The following is an 18,483-nucleotide window of genomic DNA, read 5'->3' on the forward strand; positions in this document are numbered from 1 at the left end:
GTGCAAGCCAGTCTTAAACTGTATTTAATTCCAAGAATTCCCAAGCTGAGGGGAGCAGCTTGTGGTAAACTCTAGAACTCTTTCTGCAAAATTAAAGTTTTAGAATGTATTAGGGGTATTTGAGTAGCACTGTATCTCAAGAAACTCTGGGGATATGTTTTGTGAATTCTGGGACCCAGCATTTCAAGTTGCTTATTAATAGTTCACAAAAGGATTAGATCTCACAGGTCTAATCTTATTCTTGGAATCAATGACATAGTGTATAGACAGATGACAAATACTGATGATTTGAATGTTAGCTGCACTTTATTACAATCTCCCCAGTAAGTGGAACTGCAGCCCAGAAGGATCGTTTCTTTTTTATTTCTTGACTTGGTTATTTGGCTTCTTCTAAATAATATCCACAACCAGTTCATCACAACAACATAAAGAGAAGCTGACGGAGAGGAGCAGGTCTTAGGTAGTAAAAGGAACTGACATTCAGCAGCTATTACCTTACAGGTAATACACTAACTGCAACACTTAAATGAATGGAAATCTGTTTGATGGGTCCTCAAGTGTAAAGGAAAACTCAAACTGTTTCAGCAAGATAATGGGTTTCACATTCAAGGGTTTTTAATCTGCTGTTAAACACTATCAATATATGAAGTCTGCAGCAAAAAGAAAATATTTTGCTAACTGGGAACAAATTCTTAATTACAGACGACCTAGAGATGTGGTTTTTCAGCAAGGCGTTTCCTTGGGTTCTTTTGTGTGAAGACCTTACTCAAGAGTGTGACAGCAGCTCCTCACCTAAAATTAGAACCCACAGGCCGACAGAACAGTGCTCTGGAGTGCTAAATCCTGTTGCCACCCTGCTTTAAACTGATGGTGCACTCAGATATCTGTGATATGACAAATGGTTAGCCCTGTTTGTGCCAGTCCAGATTAGCAATGTGGGGTAAAATCCACTCTATTCCTGTGTGGTGATAAAATGAGACATCAGTTGAGACCTGACTCAGATCATTACAAAGCTATCTGCCACCTCCCCAGTTATGTGAAAATTCTTCCAAAATGACAGTTAAGTGATTCAGTTAAGCCTATGAATTGAAATGATTTGTGATTAGATTTGTTCAACTATGCTATACAGATATATTTTATTTAAAAGTACTACTGATGCTAAATTACTTTATGATACATAAAGGTAGTGTCCTAGGGCTAAAGCCACATGCCACATACCAGGGGTAACAACAAATATGTAAGCCTAATATCCTTTTTAACTCAAAGAGTATTTAAAACATACAGAAACTACTTTAAACTCAGAAGTGTCTCATTACTCCCATGTACTCTCTCAGAATACATCATATTAATTTGATCTAAATTTAGCTAAGAATCTGACATGAGTGATGATGTATCACACTGTAAGCAAGTAAGAGCTTACTGAATTATGGTTCACACCTATCCATCATAAATTAGATAAATTAATTTTTAAAATGTCTGCATTTTTAGAACCACTTTGTATGAGATTTACCAAATATTTACAGATTTAGATTTATTTTTAAGTTATTTTTTATTACACATCATCTAATATTAACATTGAGTAATAATAAGAAAGTTCACATCCCTCCATTTTCTAACTGCTTCTTCCAATTCGGGTTTGTGGGAGAGTCGGAGCCTATCCCAGGAAGCCAAGGGGGCAAAATTGGGATACGCGCTGAATCGGACACCAGTCCTTCTCAAGACAGTCATAAAGACACACACACTAGGACCAGTTTTCTCAGAAGCTAATTTAGCCTGCCCCTATGTTTTTGGATTGTGGGGGGAAATCCATACAAACACGAGGAGAACTTTTAGATAAGGTTTGTGACACCTGGAAGAACATTTCTAGCTTCAAAGGAGAGAGGATGTTTGCAGAAATCTGGGGGGGGTGGGGTGCCTTGAGCAGAAATAATTGTGAAGTTTACCTTAGCATACCTAGGCAAGATGTGGGTTACTGATTGTCAAAGAGCAGTACAGACACACAATGTAAAACCAAATTAAGAGCAAGGAAGAAAAAAAAAACAAGAAGGAGAAAGAAACAAGAAGCAGGGAAGAAGGAGAGGAGAGACAGGAGTCCGCTGGAGTTGGGGCTTGAAGCTTGAGCCATCGTGAGAGCCCCGACTTCATCATCACCCAAACCAAACCTGACTGGAGCTAAGTATTTGAACCTTGTTAGAGAACGTGCTATTCTGTGTTTTTAGGGAATTTGGGTTTCCTGGGTAAAAGATACGTCAGTTAGAAACATCTTTCCTGCTTAGGGTGCAATTTTATGGATAAGGATATAGGCTCCCATTTATATTATGGCATCCGGGGGGCAGAGAGATAGAGATTTAACTGCGGGTTGCATTGCATTTAGTTAGAAAGCAGCTCATCTCTTATTTGGCCTCTGTAGGGATATTAAGAGTTTAGTGCTTAGTAGCAGTCTGGGATTTTCTGGGTGACCAGAATGTTAGGCCTCTGAAATGCCTTGTTTGTAAATAATGTACATAGAGTAACTTGCGTGTTGTATGTTTCGTTGTGTGTAGTGTAGTTTGTGTCTTGTGTAATTGCAATAAATATTTGTTTAATCAAGTGTGCCTGAATTACTATTCCTCTCAACAAACCTGTAACAGAGAGCAAAGAATTCACGTGCATCTCTGGTTGCTAAACAGAGGACAAGCAGAGACTGTTTTGAAAAGAACACATTTTTATTATGCACTCATGACAAACAGAGAAACCTCTACAGTAGCAGAGCGCCTGATGCTTACAATCTCTCAATTCCACTATTCAGTTCGGTTCAGTTTGTTGTCATATGCACAAGTGCAATGAAATACTTATTTGCATGTATGCCCTAATACAGGGGCATTAAGGAAATGCCAAAAACATAAACACAGAACAGCGTCAGCAATATCATCAAGTTAAATAACATACATCTTGTGTGAAAAAACACATCAGTGAGAGGGATAGAGTATTCTGCCTTTGGTTAAAGGTATTTATACCTTTTAGATCTGATGGTGTTTTACCAAAATCAAAGGCTCAAGGCAAGTAGCGCCTTTTTATGCAATCAGGGATGTGATCACTATGTTCCTGGAACATAATGCCCTACAGCTATAGTTATTAGTATTACAATATCTAAGCAATCCATGTGTAGGTTACGAATTTGAAGCTCTGACTCTTCCATTGTTCTTTTAAACACCTTTTTTAAATCATTTATATTTTTGGCCTATCTTCAGCCAGACTTTCAGTTTCTTTTTTTGGCCATGTGTATGATGTTCACAGACTTTCTAGAGGTTTTCTTCATAGCTGTTGTCTACCTGCAACTGCTCTTCATCTTCCACATTGTGGCTGGCATCATGTTCCTTATTAGTCTACTTAGTAGTACTAGAATTTAGGTCAGAACCTATATCATCTAATCCCTCTGCATCAATTGCTAGTGGCTGGTTTATACATCATTTGATCACTTTCTCATAACTCTCAGAAGGTAACAGGAACTCATCATTTCATAACTATGTCTAGCACCCATTTATCTCTCTTCCCTCTCCTGTATCTTACAAGTATCTTCTGCTGGTGTCAAAACATCCTCCATGACTTTGGTGACTCAGTCTAAATTTGTTTTTTTTCTCTCGTCTTGCTCAAGATGTCGTGCCTTGAAAAGAACTATGCAGCACACATCTGTCTGGCTTTATCTGAACAGAAACCCAGCCACCTGGAGGGCTGAAGTGCATGAAGATCCTTTTCCCTTGTTCAAAGCACTTGTTAAAAGTTTTTTTTAATGCAAATCTCTGCAGCACACATCAATTTGTGCTGATACAGAGTTTATTTTGTGTATCTGAGTATAAGCTTAAAAAATTCCCCAGATTCTCCTTAGGTAAACTGATAGCCATGCCATTGTCTGTTGTCTGATACAAGCTTTACTAACCCAAATGAACAAGTTCTGCAGCACTCCAATAGTTTTCTCTACTGTCACATTCCTTCTTGGAACCACTCTCGACCAGCACAATCCCCACTAAGCAAATATCAAAGTCCTCCCTTTTCACAGAAATCAGTGTGAATGCACAGCTACAGATTTTTGCCCAGATATCTTCAGATATGCAGTAATGATTTCTCTGTCAAATTCAAATTTGTTATACAAATCTCACTACTGATCACAGCTTCACTTTTCTTAACCAGACCTGGCTGCAAACAATGACTGGGAGCTATAGCTTTTATTTTCCTAATATCTAAATACTCCTCGTGTTGTTCAGTAAGTAGTATAAACTGTAGCTCTCAATGGATATCTCTCTCAGATACTATAACAAATATTCATTTTCAGACAGATATTTCCATCTGTCTGTAAGGTTGCAGTTTATCATCAACCCAGTGATCAGAAGGCCCATTGCCTTGGTGCCAAATCTTTAGCCTTGTTCAACACTGCAGCAACTGTCTGGATCAGTATTACATTGTGTACTCATATGCTACTAACAGCATGTCTGTACTGTGCCGCCAAAGGAAATATCTCTGATTCAACACCCTACTGAATGTCTCTGATCTTTTACCAGTTTGAACTTTCTGCCATATAGATAACTGTTGATTTGCACCAAATCAAACAGTTCCTATGGCTTCATTTTCAATTTGAGTGTAGTTTCTTACTTTACTAAGCAAGCCAGACACACAAACATTTGGTTGCTTCCTTCCTCTGTCTTTCCAGTGTTACTCACCCTTGTATCATTTCTACTCCATTGCAGCTAAGCAGCTAATAAGCCGTTCAATAACACATTTTCTGGAAAGTTCAATTTCCAAATATAGTATAGAATGGCTTTGGAATTAAAATGCCAATGCTGACCACCCCTCAGATAATCTATACTAAATTAGTACTCTGTTCTCATACAGTAAAGCATCACTAGTCGGTATTAAAGGCAAAGCAGGACTGAAATACAGCAACACCTTAATCAATGAACTGGATATGATCAAAATAATCTTCTTCATAGGACTAAATGGTTAGTAAAAATGGATAGATGGTTTGGATGGATAATAATACATTTTGCATTTGAAAAGTGGTTTCCCCGAAAAATTCGCAAACTGCTTTACATGCTGTAGTAAGGAAGTGACACACTTGATCAAGTTAAAGGGCAAGTTTAGACAATGAAAACCCAAGGCAAAATATAGACAGAACAACACCCCTACTCTTACAAAAGGTGCCTTCGGATCTTTATTGACCAAGAGGTCAGGAGCTTGGCTGATTGTCCCATCCAGAAGACAGTAGCTGCCATAGCAGGGTGTTTCTGGTTACTCACAATGGTACATTGGTCTGCAAATTCTGGTGCCACCTATTTAACATATGTTGGTTGCTCTGTGTCACCCATTTGGGTGCTATTCATGTGGGTCCTCTTGAACACATAAAGCACTTGGGGATCCTTTGGCATGACAAGGAAAGGAGAGTCCAGTCCCACTTAGTCCCAAATTCTTCATGCTAAGACAGGGAGGGACCTGAATAGCACAAACTTGTTACTCTGCCTCTTTCTCATGGAAAGGATTGCAATCTGCTCACTGTTCAGGGGTTTATTTTGCCACAGCTTGTTGGTTTTGTCGAATAAATAACATATAATAAATCTTTGAATGCCCGTTTTTTTTTCACAAAGACGTTTTGTTGGCAGTTTTATGGCTCGTTAATGGGGCACTTGCTTGGTCTGACAAATTGGATGTGGTTTGTTCTTCGGGCCCATTGAACTTGCAGCAGAGTTTTTGTTGTAGCTTCCCTCGGAATTCCCTGGAAGCAAAGTAGTACACAAAGGGATCGAAGCAGCAGTTCAGGCTGTTGATGCCTAGTGTCAGTTTGTAATAGATGTACAAGCTTTGGCCCTTATATTTGTAAATCATGTGAAGGACTTGAAGGAACATGTTGGGCAAGTAACAGGCAATGAAGCAAAGAACCAAAACCACAATAAGGTACAATGTTTTCTCCTTGGATTGCTTGGTGTCAATATCCTGGGAACTTATGAGCGTTTTAATGATGGAGGAGTAGCAAATTATGAAAATAATCAATGGCAGGAAGAAAAAGAAAAGAAATACTGCGCCAAAATACAGATAGCCAAATATTTTTTGAGGGAACAAAGTTTTAGGGAGGATATCAAAACACGTTGTGATGTTTAACTGGTTGACAGGAAATGTCAGATCATGAGATAGTATAGGGATGTGTAATGTTAGGACAAACATCCATATTAAAATACACACAATGGAAGCTTTTCTTGCGGTCCTCCAGTGTTTGGTGCGCAGGGGCTTTACAATCCCACAGTAGCGTTCCAGACTGATTGCACAGGAAGTCAAAATCGAGCAATTCATATTCCCATAGAAAGCAGCAGTGGATACACTACACATGACATTCCCAAATGGCCAGTCATTGCCTTTAAGGTGGTAGATAATTTGGAAGGGAAGAAAGATACTGTACAAAAGATCTGTCAAAGAAAGGTTGATGGCGAATATTATCATTGGGTTGTTACATTTGGTGTGGAAGCAAAGCAGCCAGAGTGAGATGACGTTGCAGGGTGTGCTGATGATGAAGACCAGCAGATAAATGACAGGCAAGACCACTGTGAGGTATGGGCTAGTGATCATCTCCAGGGTGTCGTCAGAGATGGAGGATGTTCTGTTGATGGGCATGGCATTAGTCATGATGCAGGCCAAGCTCATGCATTTAATGATGCCTCAATCGTTTGATGAGATTTCTGAAAGAAAAAAAAAATACAACAAAATGAGGAAGGCAGTGTTGTTTCAGGAAAAAGATAAATAAAGTCTAACTGGATGAAACACACTCTTCTCAGAGTCCTATTATTATTTTTTCAAACCTAATCAGCTATTTACTGTATGCAATCATGACTTTTCAGTTTTCTTTCAGATAATAAGCTATGGACAACTTTACGTTTTGTTTTCTGCTTTGAATGTGTGGTTAATAAATATTAATGGAACAAGTAATAGGTTTATTCCATACTGAAAAGAGAAGAAAGAAAGCACAACGTTTCGGCTGTGGAGCTAGGGTCTTCAGGTGTGAGAAAGACTGGATAGTAAGCAAAGGTAATGTAGCGGGAGAACAAAAGCTGGGAGAGAGGAGGAGCGAGGGGCGGGAGCAGGAGACAGAAAGAGGACAATCAGGAGGTGTGAAGTCAGGATAGTGAAGAGTGGTGTGAAATAAAATCTTCAACGAATAGAGAGAATTTAGAAGAAAAGTAGTCTGTCGTTAAGAGAAGGGGGAAGGTGTGATCCTAGCTGCAGGATAATTTTGGTTTCTGTAGTCTTTCTGATGGATGACTTCAGAAAACCGTCTTCACCTCTGACGGCCATGACCACTCTAATCTCTCCTTCTGTGTTCTCAAAACAGGTTTTCTGAACTCATACATCAGAAAGACTTTTACGATTTTTAAATGTAATGGTGTCACATCATTTTTAGAGCACGCATGTGTTTGTATTTGTATTTGTGCCCTGTGATGGACTGGCGTCCCATCCAGGGTTTGCCCTGCCTTGCTCAAGCTCCCCTGCGATCCTGAATTGGAAGAAAAAATAATAATTCCCCCAGCCTTGGCAGAAGTATACGTGTCGTCTCTATCTTCAGACACTAGATGGAGACATCCCCCATGAGTTAATGAAAGTTATTTAATTTGCCAATGAGAAAAACACAGAAGGTACTTTCCGAATTAAAAACACTTGAATGCCTGGAAAATCCAGAAGAGTCGTGTGTGTAAAGATTTTAATGCCAAATAATGTTGAAAATTATTATCAGACTCTTGAACACAGGTTAATCACATAAAAGGAAGAAAATACATACAGTGGTGTGAAAAAGTGTTTGCCCCCTTCATGATTTCTTTTTTTTTCCCATGTTTGTCACACTGAAATGTTTCAGATCATCAAACAAATTGAAATATTAGACAAAGATAACACAAGTAAACACAAAATGTAGTTTTTAAATGAAGGTTTTTATTATTAAGGGAACAAAAAAAATCCAAACCTACATGGCCCTGTGTGAAAAAGTGATTGCCCCCTAAACCTAATAACTGGTTGGGCCACCCTTAGAAGCAACAACTGCAATCAAGCGTTTGCTATATCTGGCAATGAGTCTTTTACAGCGCTGTGGAGGAATTTTTGCAGAATTGTCATCTTTGCAGAATTGTTGTAATTTAGCCACATTGGAGGGTTTTCGAGCCTTAACCGCTTTTTTAAGGTCATGCCACAACATCTCAATCGGATTCAGGTCAGGACTTTGACTAGGCCACTCCAAAGTCTTCATTTTGTTTTTCTTAAGCCATTCAGAGGTGGACTTGCTGGTGTGTTTTGGATCATTGTCCTGCTGCAGAACCCAAGTGCGCTTCAGCTTGAGGTCACGAACAGATGGCCAGACATTCTCCTTCAGGAGTTTTTGGTAGACAGCAGAATTCATGGTTCCATTTACCACAGCAAGTCTTCCAGGTCCTGAAGCAGTAAAACAGCCCCAGACCATCACACTACCACCACCATATTTTACTATTGGTATGATGTTCCTTTTCTGAAATGCTGTGTTACTTTTACACCAGATGTAATGGGACACACACCTTCCAAAAGTTCAACTTTTGTCTCGTCAGTCCACAGAGTATTTTCCCAAAAGTCTCGGGGATCATCAGGATGTTTTCTGGCAAAACTGAGACGAGTCTTTATGTTCTTTTTGCTCAGCAGTGGTTTTCGTCTTGGAACTCTGCCATGCAGGCCATTTTTGCCCAGTCTCTTTCTTATGGTGGAGTCATGAACACTGACCTTAACTGAGGCAAGTGAAGCCTGCAGTTCTTTGGATGTTGTTGTGGGGTTTTTTGTGACCTCTTGGATGAGTCGTCACTGCGCTCTTGGGGTAATTTTGGTCGGCCGGCCACTCCTGGGAAGGTTCACCACTGTTCCATGTTTTCGCCATTTGTGGATAATGGCTCTCACTGTGGTTCGCTGGAGTCCTAAAGCTTTAGAAATGGCTTTATAACCTTTTCCAGCCTGATAAATCTCAATTACACTGTTTCTCATTTGTTCCTGAATTTCTTTGGATCGCAGCATGATGTCTAGCTTTTGAGGATCTTTTGGTCTACTTCACTTTGTCAGGCAGGTCCTATTTAAGTGATTTCTTGATTGAGAACAGGTGTGGCAGTAATCAGGCCTGGGTGTGGCTAGAGAAATTGAACTCAGCTTTCCAAAGATGTGATAAACCACAGTTGATTTATGTTTTAACAGGGGGGGGCAATCACTTTTTCACACAGGGCTCTAATATTGTCTAATATTTCAATTTGTTTGATGATCTGAAACATTTCAGTGTGACAAACATGCAAAAATATAAGAAATCAGGAAGGGGACAAACACTTTTTCACACCACTGTACATCAAATATATACTGTACAATATGCCAAAATGTTCTTAGACAAGGCAATCCTAATGGCAAAATCCAAAGCTGAGTGAGATTGTGGGTGCCATTGAAGAGAGGAAATCATGTGCCAAATTTTTCTTGAATTGAAGAATGGAGAATATATAATAACATCACACCCAACCACCTACAGCCACAGCTAACAAAACACAGTAATTGAAACCAAAATTACACATTGCACACAGTAAATGAATCAGAGGTCAGAGAAGCAGAGGTCACACTGATCAGAGCAGTTTCATTCTAAAGTTATCTTGGAACATATGAAAGGGTGAACAAATGACCATATGAAAGGGTGCAATGAGAATAGGCTATAATGTTTCTCATTTCACCTCTGACGGCCATGACCATTCTAATCTCTCCATCTGTGTTCTCAAAGACGGTTTTTCTCAAAGAACTCATACATCAGAAAGACTACCGAAACCAAAATTATCCTGCAGCTAGGAACACACCTTCCCCCTTCTCTTAACAACAGACTACTCTTCTTCTAAATTTTCTCCATTCGTTGGAAATTTCATTTCACACCTCTCTACACCTATTCTGACTTCACACCTCTTGATTGGCCTCTCTTTCTGTCCCCTGCTCCCGCCTCTCACTCCTCCTCTCTCCCAGCCTTTGTTCTCCCGCTATATTACCTTTGCCTACTGCCTTGTCTCTCTCACACCTGAAGAAGGCTCCACGGCAGAAACGTTGTGTTTTCTTTCTTTTTTTTTTCAGCATGGAATAAACCTATTACTTGTTCCTAGGCTATAATATGATAATCAACCTTGCTTTGTTTGCCTAATTAATCAACTCATTAATTGATCCTAAGATTCTGTTCAGTGGTTCTTGAATAAAATGTCAGAATGTCTTTCATGACCCATTTGAAAGAAGCTGAGGTCTCCTTTAGCTCAGCCAGCTGGTTCCCTGTTGAATGATGCTGTCAGACCGGGTTAAATCCCGGGTGGTGTTTTATATATAATATAGTTTGTTTGGGTGGCTCTGTGGCTTAGGATCTGCACTGATGGCTAGAAGGTTGCTGGTTCAATTCCCACAGCTGGCAGAGGAATCCTACTCTGTTGGGCCCTGTATCCCCAACTGCTCTATGGGTGCTGTATAAATGGCATTTATCTTGAAATGTTATACCACAATTAGGATCTGCTAAAACTGAAGTGAAAACAGATGTAAAAGGCAGGGCAAGGAATGTCTCAGTTGTGTTAACAGCACTCCACAAATTGGACATCCTTTAGCTTTGCCACATTTCTGTTACTTAAATATCACTTTCACAAAGAGCGTCTACGCAAAGAACAGCACAATAGTTTATATTGAAGTTCAAAATAGAAAGCCATTGCTTGTCTTGCCAAGCATGGGACTCTGTACAGATGTATTGAATTGCAATCGTATTAGCAGTGGAGGAATAATATTATTAGCATTTTCCTTCGAAATTTCACAACACATTTTGAACGAATACAATGAAAAAGCACAGAGACAATGTGACTTTTCTTCACAAGTCTATTAGATGACTTTAAAGTTTTGTTGGCATGTCAAGTTTTAATAGAAATGTGACTCAGTAATGTTAATAATAGTAAACAAAACAATTGTCTTGTTCCCAACATTCAAAAACAAAAAGGCTCCTGATGGAGTGCGTATCTATTATTTGATTTAACAAAGTCAATGGGTGCAAAACTCCAAAACACAAAAGAAAGCGCACTTCCATTTAGAATTAGGTTCCATTATCACACCATGCACGATAAATGAATTCTGAGAACAACCATACAGTAGTTATTCACTAGCCTTACCTCATATTCTGCTTTCTGATTAAACCACAACACATACAAACAACCTTTCAGTCAATTTTGTTTTACCCAGAAGGCTACTCTGTGGTTTGAGTTTCCATTCAGGCCTAGTTCACAAGCTTAAATTAGATTAATGATGTTTATGTTATGGTGTTATCTTGGTTGTGTATGCAAATAATCATAATAAACCAGCCTGGGCTGTTGGTGAAGATACCACTCCCTCTCTGCTTACTGTATGTTATATCCTAAATACCCAGATGTATCATCAGGTACCAGCAGCTATATCACCCTGGAACTCACAACTGGCAGCCCACTGAAGCTCAGCAGGTGTGAGCCTGGTCAGTACCTGGATGAGAGACCTCCTGGGAAGAACTAAGGTTGTTGCTGGAAGAGGTGTTAGTGGGTCCAGCAGGGGGCGCTCACCCTGCGGTCCATGTGGGTCCTAATGCCTCTGTAAACAGGCGCTGTCCTTTGTATGAAACGTAAAACCAAGGTCTCTGTGGTCATTAAAAATCCCAGGGTTCTTCTTGAAAAGAGTAGGGGTGTAACCCCGGTGTCCCATTGGCCCATACCAATCATGGCCTCCTAATAGTCCCCATCTATGAATTGACTACATTACTCTGCTCTCCTCCCTGCTGATAGTTCTGGCGCACTATGGATGCGACGGCATCATCCACTTGGATGCTGCACATTGGTGGTGGTGGAGGGGAGCTTTGAGTGGAGTGTCCAGGAAAGTGCTATGTAAGTGTAATTATTAGTTATTATCAGGTGCCTTGAAAATGCCTGTAGAAAAAATTGTGATTAAATGTCTTATGAGTTTTAATCTTTGTTGGCCTAAACACTGGGGCAGGAATCTCCTGTTGTGATATATAAGAAAATTAAAACACTAATAAGGTAAAGCTGCCTTCTAAACTAAATATACTGATGGAAAAAAGAAACGCAACACCTCCTCCTCCACACTCTAGCCCTCCCGTCTGCGTGGAACAGGCTGAAGAGTGACTCATCTGTGAAGAGGACCTGATGTCACTGCTGACGAGTCTATCTCAGCCTCTCTCTGGCCCAAGACAGTTGGGTGTGATGTCTAGTAGTTGTGAGCAGAGGGCCTCAGACAGGCCGCTTTGCTCTAAGGGCAGCAGCATGGAGCCTCACTGTCCTGTCACTGATGCGGGCATTGTGTCTGCCGGCAGTTTCAGCAGCACTATGGGTGGTCCTGCTCTGATGTGGGTCCTGCTCTGGTGTGGTCACTCGAGGGCAACCAGATCTTGGATGGTCATCTGTCCTGCCAGTCTGCTGAAACCTTCTCTGCAGTCGGGACACAGTGGAGCGGCTTACTCCATGGTGTCTGGCAACGCTGGCACATGACATGCCTGCCTGCAGCATGCCAATGGCCCTCTCCCTTGGGTCTGGTGATATTAGAAGCATTATGGAATGCACAGAAAACTGTGGCCTTTTTCTTGCAGTGACCTAAGCTTTGAATTAAGGCCTTTTTAAAGGTGAGCTGATCAGGCATTGTTCCACCTGGACCTCGTTGGGTAAAAGTGCACCTCATGAGCTTTTGTGTGATTGGCAAGTTGCAATGCCACACTGCACAAGCTGTATTGCTGGTCAGAGGGCTTAAAACAAATTGACAACTTTTTGTGAAAGTACATAAGCTATAACTATCGTATTCTCATTCCAGAAAATGTTGGGTTTCTTTTTTCCATCAGTATAGAATACAAGCTGTGGTTAAATCTCTCTCTGCAAACCAGGATGCATTAGAATAAACGGGAATCTATCTACCTGTTTTAAAATGCACCCACAAACCAGGAGAGGCTGTTTTTAACAGAGGGATTCTTCACTCAGGAAATCAGTTCCCTAACAAACACAGAATAGCAAGCTCTCTTAGCAAGGTTCAGATACTTTTCTCAGACCTGGTCTTTATGGATGATCAAGACATGGACCTCTCGCATGGCACATGCTTTATGTGTCTTGATCTGATCTGATATGGTGTCTTTCCAGACTGTTGATTGATACTGTATCATTTACCCAGCACTTAATTAACTAAGGTAAACCAAAGTAAACTGTATGATTGCCTAGATGACTGAATCTGGACCCCCTACATCTCAGCTTTGAAGCTGGATATGTCAACTAGGCATTACCCATCGTTTCTAGATTCTTTGAGACACATCCATAGTCACCAAATCTGTAACAGTATTTTCAAGTGTATTAAAAGAAAAATACATTCATTTTGTAAGTATCTTTATGATTTTCATTATTTAAAAAGAGCATCAGTGCTCATTTATACAGATGGATTTTTTAGTGGTGCACTCTGCTGAAAATAGCTTGTTAAGGGGTATAACAGCACTGGTTCAACCCAGGGCTGACCACACAATTTTCAGATTATGAATCCAGAATGATCACCACTCCTACGACACCCATATCATATCATATCATGTACACTCCTTTTATTTTTTATACTGTACACACATCTTTTCTTTCTAACAGAAGCAACCCAATGCATTTCTGATTTTTCACTTTCCTTTTAAAATCAAAACTTTTTTTTACACATTGCATTTAGGATGGGAAGGTGTGAAATTGGGACTGATGTATCACTGTCCAATTCAATTGCTTTCTCAACATCTAAAGATTATAGCTTGTTGAAGAACTAATTCAGCATACAGACTTCAAAGCAGCAAGGTTAATTCTGTGCTGAAAGCTGAGATAAAACAATGTTTTGGCTTTGTAGCCTTTTTTATTCCTTTTACTTTTAACCTCCATTTTGCATCTATAGATTTAGCCAGGAGCTGGAGTTTAAATGCTTTCTCATTTCTTGGATGTTGCCATTTAAAAAATTACAAAATCTTCTCACTGTGTGCTACACGCAGCACACTATCTACATTAGTGCTTATGATTTTAGTTAGTGAATATTAAAACTAATGTATGTGAAAACTGCATCATGCAGCACAAATACGTTTAGAACATAATGAAAATGAAGTTTGAAACAAAAAGGGAGGTCAAACCCTAATCTCAGCCACTTCTCCTTGTGTTACATGTTTTTTTTTCACATCCTTCCCTCCTACCCTTGTACCAGCTACTTGGCTCAGCTCTGGACTGATTGTCATTGTATTCAGCCAGGTGAATTACCCACCAGAAAAGCTGTGGGTTTGAAATGTTCGACCACAATCCCTGCCGTTTCATGCAATGAAGGCCACCACTGACACAAATGTTGTTCACAGCAAGACCATATTGTGTCCACAATATGACATTGACTGATCTTGTCTATTAAAATGTGTCCCCCCCATAGTACATGGAAAATGTTATGTGGACCAAACCTGATGTGCTTTTTTTGTCTTTGATCTTCATTCAAGTTTGTCAACAGCATGAAAAGCCATCGACAACACCATTGCACTGCCTGCTCGGCTGGCAGAACATGTGCTGGCATGTTGGCCACAGTGACTGGAAATCTCAGAAGATCCAGGCTGAAAACTCCAAGCACAGCGGCTGAATCAATGAATGAAATAAAACCAGGCACCACGGAAAAAAAACCAACAGAAATAGCCAAAATCTTAAAAAATATGTGAAATAGAAAATTACATTCTATGAAATAGAAAATTAAATCCTAAAAAGAGTGCATGTCACAGTGCTGGGAGTCAGAATAAAGTCCAGGAATAATGGAATTGAACCCACAACATTCAAGCCTGACAAGATTGCTCCTTATGGAACACCTGAGTAGCACAAGTGTAACGTGCTTGTGAAGCACAAAAATGATTTGATCATTTTTGTTTGTCTGGCACCATCCAAAGGCATTCTAGAATAGAGAATTGCATGTTTCTAGGTAACTAGCACTACACATTTCCAACAAAATAATTAAATTAGTTGATCTTAATCCAACATTTTTAAAGGAAAAGATGGCCGACTGTTAATTCACATACTTTATGCAGGGATTCGAAAGTATTTTTCACCCTCTTATTAACAATAAATTAAAAAATGTTCATGTAAAAGGCTACAAAAATATACAAATATTTCTACAAAAGACTGTAAAACTGAATGCAGAACACTAGATCGCACTCTTTTGTTCTTAATAGAGAAGAATATAAGTGAACCTGAAAGTTCTTCGCTGTGGTGGCAAAATCTGCGGAACACAAAACCACTGTGTAGAGTTGTACTGCTATTAACCTCACTGTGGTAAATTTCATCTGAGTGTCTCTTCCTTCTAAAATTCCCAAATTTTTAAAGGGGAAGTTTTCTTTTATTAAATAAAACTTCAACATTTTCTCAAAAATTTCCAACAATGCAATAATGCAACAATGCATCATTAAAAATAATTTACTTTTAAGGGCTCAGACTGTGGTAAGACAGGCTAGTTTTACCCTACGATGACAGTAGCATTTCTGCTCAGTATGAGAGGAACTGCAAGTTCAGACTTTTGTTGTACATGCTTGGCTGAGAAACCAGTCTTGCAGTCTTACCATCTGCGGGATTGTGACTCAGATTCTCCTCTCAAAGTTACAAACAAACTGCAGTGAACAAAGTGCAATGTCTTTCAATCGTTACATCAAAATCAGCTAAAGTAAAACTTGTTTTCCTGTCAAATGTTCCTCAAAAAATGATTTGAATGTAAACGCAACGTCAATAGTGTTTTATAATTAAAATGTAATTTTATATTGAATAGGCCAAGACCTGTGGTTTGCCTAATGTAAGGTACTTGGAAATGTTTTAGGTAACTAAAGGCAGTTAAGTAATAATATGGCATTAATTGGTAAACGTTACTTGTGTCTTAAGAGAAAAAGAAGTGAAACAGATACAGTATGTATATATTTTTCTTCAAGCTACGACACGGGGAAAGTACAGACACTATTCTATTTTCAAGCATTGGTTATGACTTTAGATTCAGAGAAAAACTGAATCATTTTCACACTCCCTAAAACATGTCCCTTAATTTAGCAACACATGTACAACAGAACAAAAACTTGCATGCATGTGGTTTTCCTTTCCGTTGTTGCAAAAGTAATACTGTTCTCAATTTGTATGAACTATTTTTAAAAATAAAACAATAATTCATTTTGTAAATTGTATAATTTTACATATTTTAAGTAGACAGACTTTTTTCAGGAATGCCCTTGGTCAGTTTTTGTTATACATGTTTTTGTATTCGTTACTTTAAGTAGGCCTCGAGAATCAAAAGTTCAGCAATTGCGTTGGCACCCGTTATCATGATAATGATATACTGTATGTAGGAGTCAATCCACTTCCAGTCTTCCTTATAACCGCAAATCACAAATTAAGTTTTAGTTTTAAAACACATTAGTATGAAAACCGAAACACTGAAGGACTCTCTGGCTCCTTGATCTCAGCTGGAATTGTCATAATATGCAAAGTGTTCCAAGCACCATAGTTTCTTTAAACACATTACTCAGAGAAATATATCCAATAAAATATCTGTTCATCATACAATATTTCATAAGTATGTTCACTATAGATATAAAGTGATCTTACCAAAAACAGAAGACTTATAAGCAACGTATTACATATAAACCAGGTACAAATGAGCCAAAACCATAAAAACATCTAGTTATCATTCTGGATTTTGGTTTGTCATTTTATACTTAAGATACCAAAGTAATGTTTAGATGTGTCTACTCTGTTCACTTACTGAAAAGGTAAATACAATTTATCCTTGTCCTTGTTTAGTAATATGCAGTATTACTATGTTAATTACTATATTAATAGTAATATTAACAGATAAAATTGCATGAAATACATCTGTATAGATCAATTTAAACATAGTGTTGAAAAAACTTAAAAGCCAAACTGTTAAAATAAGTTAAAATAAGAAAAAGTCACATTTTAGATCTCCGACTCACCACGTGCCAAGATTGGTGTCTGGTGTTCTATGCAGCTGTCAGAAGCAAGTGTATTTGCATTTTATCTAGAAAAAAAAAGACATTGTGAAACCCACGGTTACCACATGTGCTTCGTCGTCTTGAGTGAGAGACTGCACTTACAGTAAGAATGATATGTGCCGTTAATGTTTAATAACAGAGGTCTCTGATCATTACGTGCTTATCTTCCTGAGCTGTGAATTAAGCTTGTGATTTGGTAGGTCAGTTTTTGGGACAAATCTTGAGTTCAATTGTTTTCTGTACGGTTCAGAGGTTTTTGATATACATTTATACACATTATATAAAATGAGAATCCAAACTCATCAAACCCCTATAAACAACATCCACCCATCAAGAGACCTGAGTAAAATAATTCACATTTCCAGTATCTCTTACAGGCATCCCAGTTGCTCATTTGATCTCCTTTTGTGAATAAAATACATTAAAAATACATGAAAATAAAGAATAAACAGTTTTATCTAAAGCCATGGAACTAAACATTTTTATCATTTTTGTGTAACAGAGCATGTACAATAGCACTGCATTATTATTATTTTACATTCTGTATTTGACTTGTTTTCCTTCTCTGTTTAAGGAATGTTTTGGACTAAGCATCTAGATTCATTTTCCATTTCAAATGTAATTGAATCCAGACAAAAGGTTAAAGCTCAGATCCCACTCACCTGATATATATGTCTACTGACAGATTCATCAATCATCAATTATTTGCTGTAATAGAAGGAAAAGAACAACATAATACATTTAAACAAACAGCAGCACACCAACCCCAGATAAAAGTGAAAGAAAGCTATTGGAGATTTCGATTACTGTAGTAATCAAAACCTACAGGTGAGGCTCTGCTATGCTGAGGAACTTTGGAAACTGCTTTGGTCGTATTAGAGAGCAAGTACTGTAGCTTGCATTTCAAAGCAAGGGAAACCACAAAATATTTTCTTGTCAGCAAAGGATAACGGAGTCCATAACTGAAAAGTTTCCAGCCCAGGTGTCACGAACACAAAATACGAATGATTTTGTTTATACCTCTTTTTTGATCTGAATACAAGTGGAAAAAAAATTAAAGCAGAAAAATAGATACAGTGGATATAAAAGGTCTACACACCCTTATTGAAATTGCAGGTTTTCATGATGTAAAGCCAGAAATCAAGTTAAATCATGTCAGACATATTGCCATCTTTAATGTGACCTTGCAACCAACACAATTCAAGAGAAAATCAAATAGATAATTATTAGGAAAAATAATTGAAATTAACCCCCCAACTAATACTTTGTGTAAACAAACCTTTTACATTTATTACAACAATAAATCTTTGTGAATAAGTCCCTATCAACTTTGGACACCACAACTTTGCAATTTTATCCCACTCTTCCTTGCAAAAAAGTTCATTGCCAGGGGATCTCTTGTGCTCAGCCCTATTTAGGTAATTCCACATGTT

The 18,483-nt window shown here is 38.6% G+C and overlaps 1 protein-coding gene across 2 annotated transcripts; it reads right to left on the bottom strand.

Moving 5' to 3' along the window:
- Positions 1–2,686: 2,686 nt before the first annotated feature.
- p2ry8b (P2Y purinoceptor 8) lies at positions 2,687–17,812 on the bottom strand. Of its 2 annotated transcripts, XM_015363339.2 has the most exons (3): positions 17,713–17,812; positions 17,012–17,076; positions 2,687–6,698 (listed from the first exon to the last, which is right to left on the bottom strand). In XM_015363339.2, exon 3 carries the CDS (start codon positions 6,661–6,663, stop codon positions 5,608–5,610), a length of 1,056 nt encoding a protein of 351 aa, XP_015218825.1. In that variant the 5' UTR covers positions 6,664–6,698; positions 17,012–17,076; positions 17,713–17,812; the 3' UTR covers positions 2,687–5,607. The 2 variants fall into 2 exon arrangements, with proteins under 2 accessions (XP_015218825.1, XP_015218826.1); XM_015363340.2 differs by lacking the exon at positions 17,713–17,812 and having other exon boundaries at positions 17,012–17,089.
- Positions 17,813–18,483: the final 671 nt, after the last annotated feature.

The sequence above is a fragment of the Lepisosteus oculatus genome, chromosome 15 (genome assembly GCF_040954835.1).
Source record: "Lepisosteus oculatus isolate fLepOcu1 chromosome 15, fLepOcu1.hap2, whole genome shotgun sequence".
In the NCBI taxonomy this organism is placed as follows: Eukaryota; Metazoa; Chordata; class Actinopteri; order Semionotiformes; family Lepisosteidae; genus Lepisosteus; species Lepisosteus oculatus.

Bases quoted from the DNA above. Each gene is read 5' to 3' on its own strand.
- p2ry8b (XM_015363339.2), bottom strand. From the start codon at position 6,663: ATGAGCTTGGCCTGCATCATGACTAATGCCATGCCCATCAACAGAACA.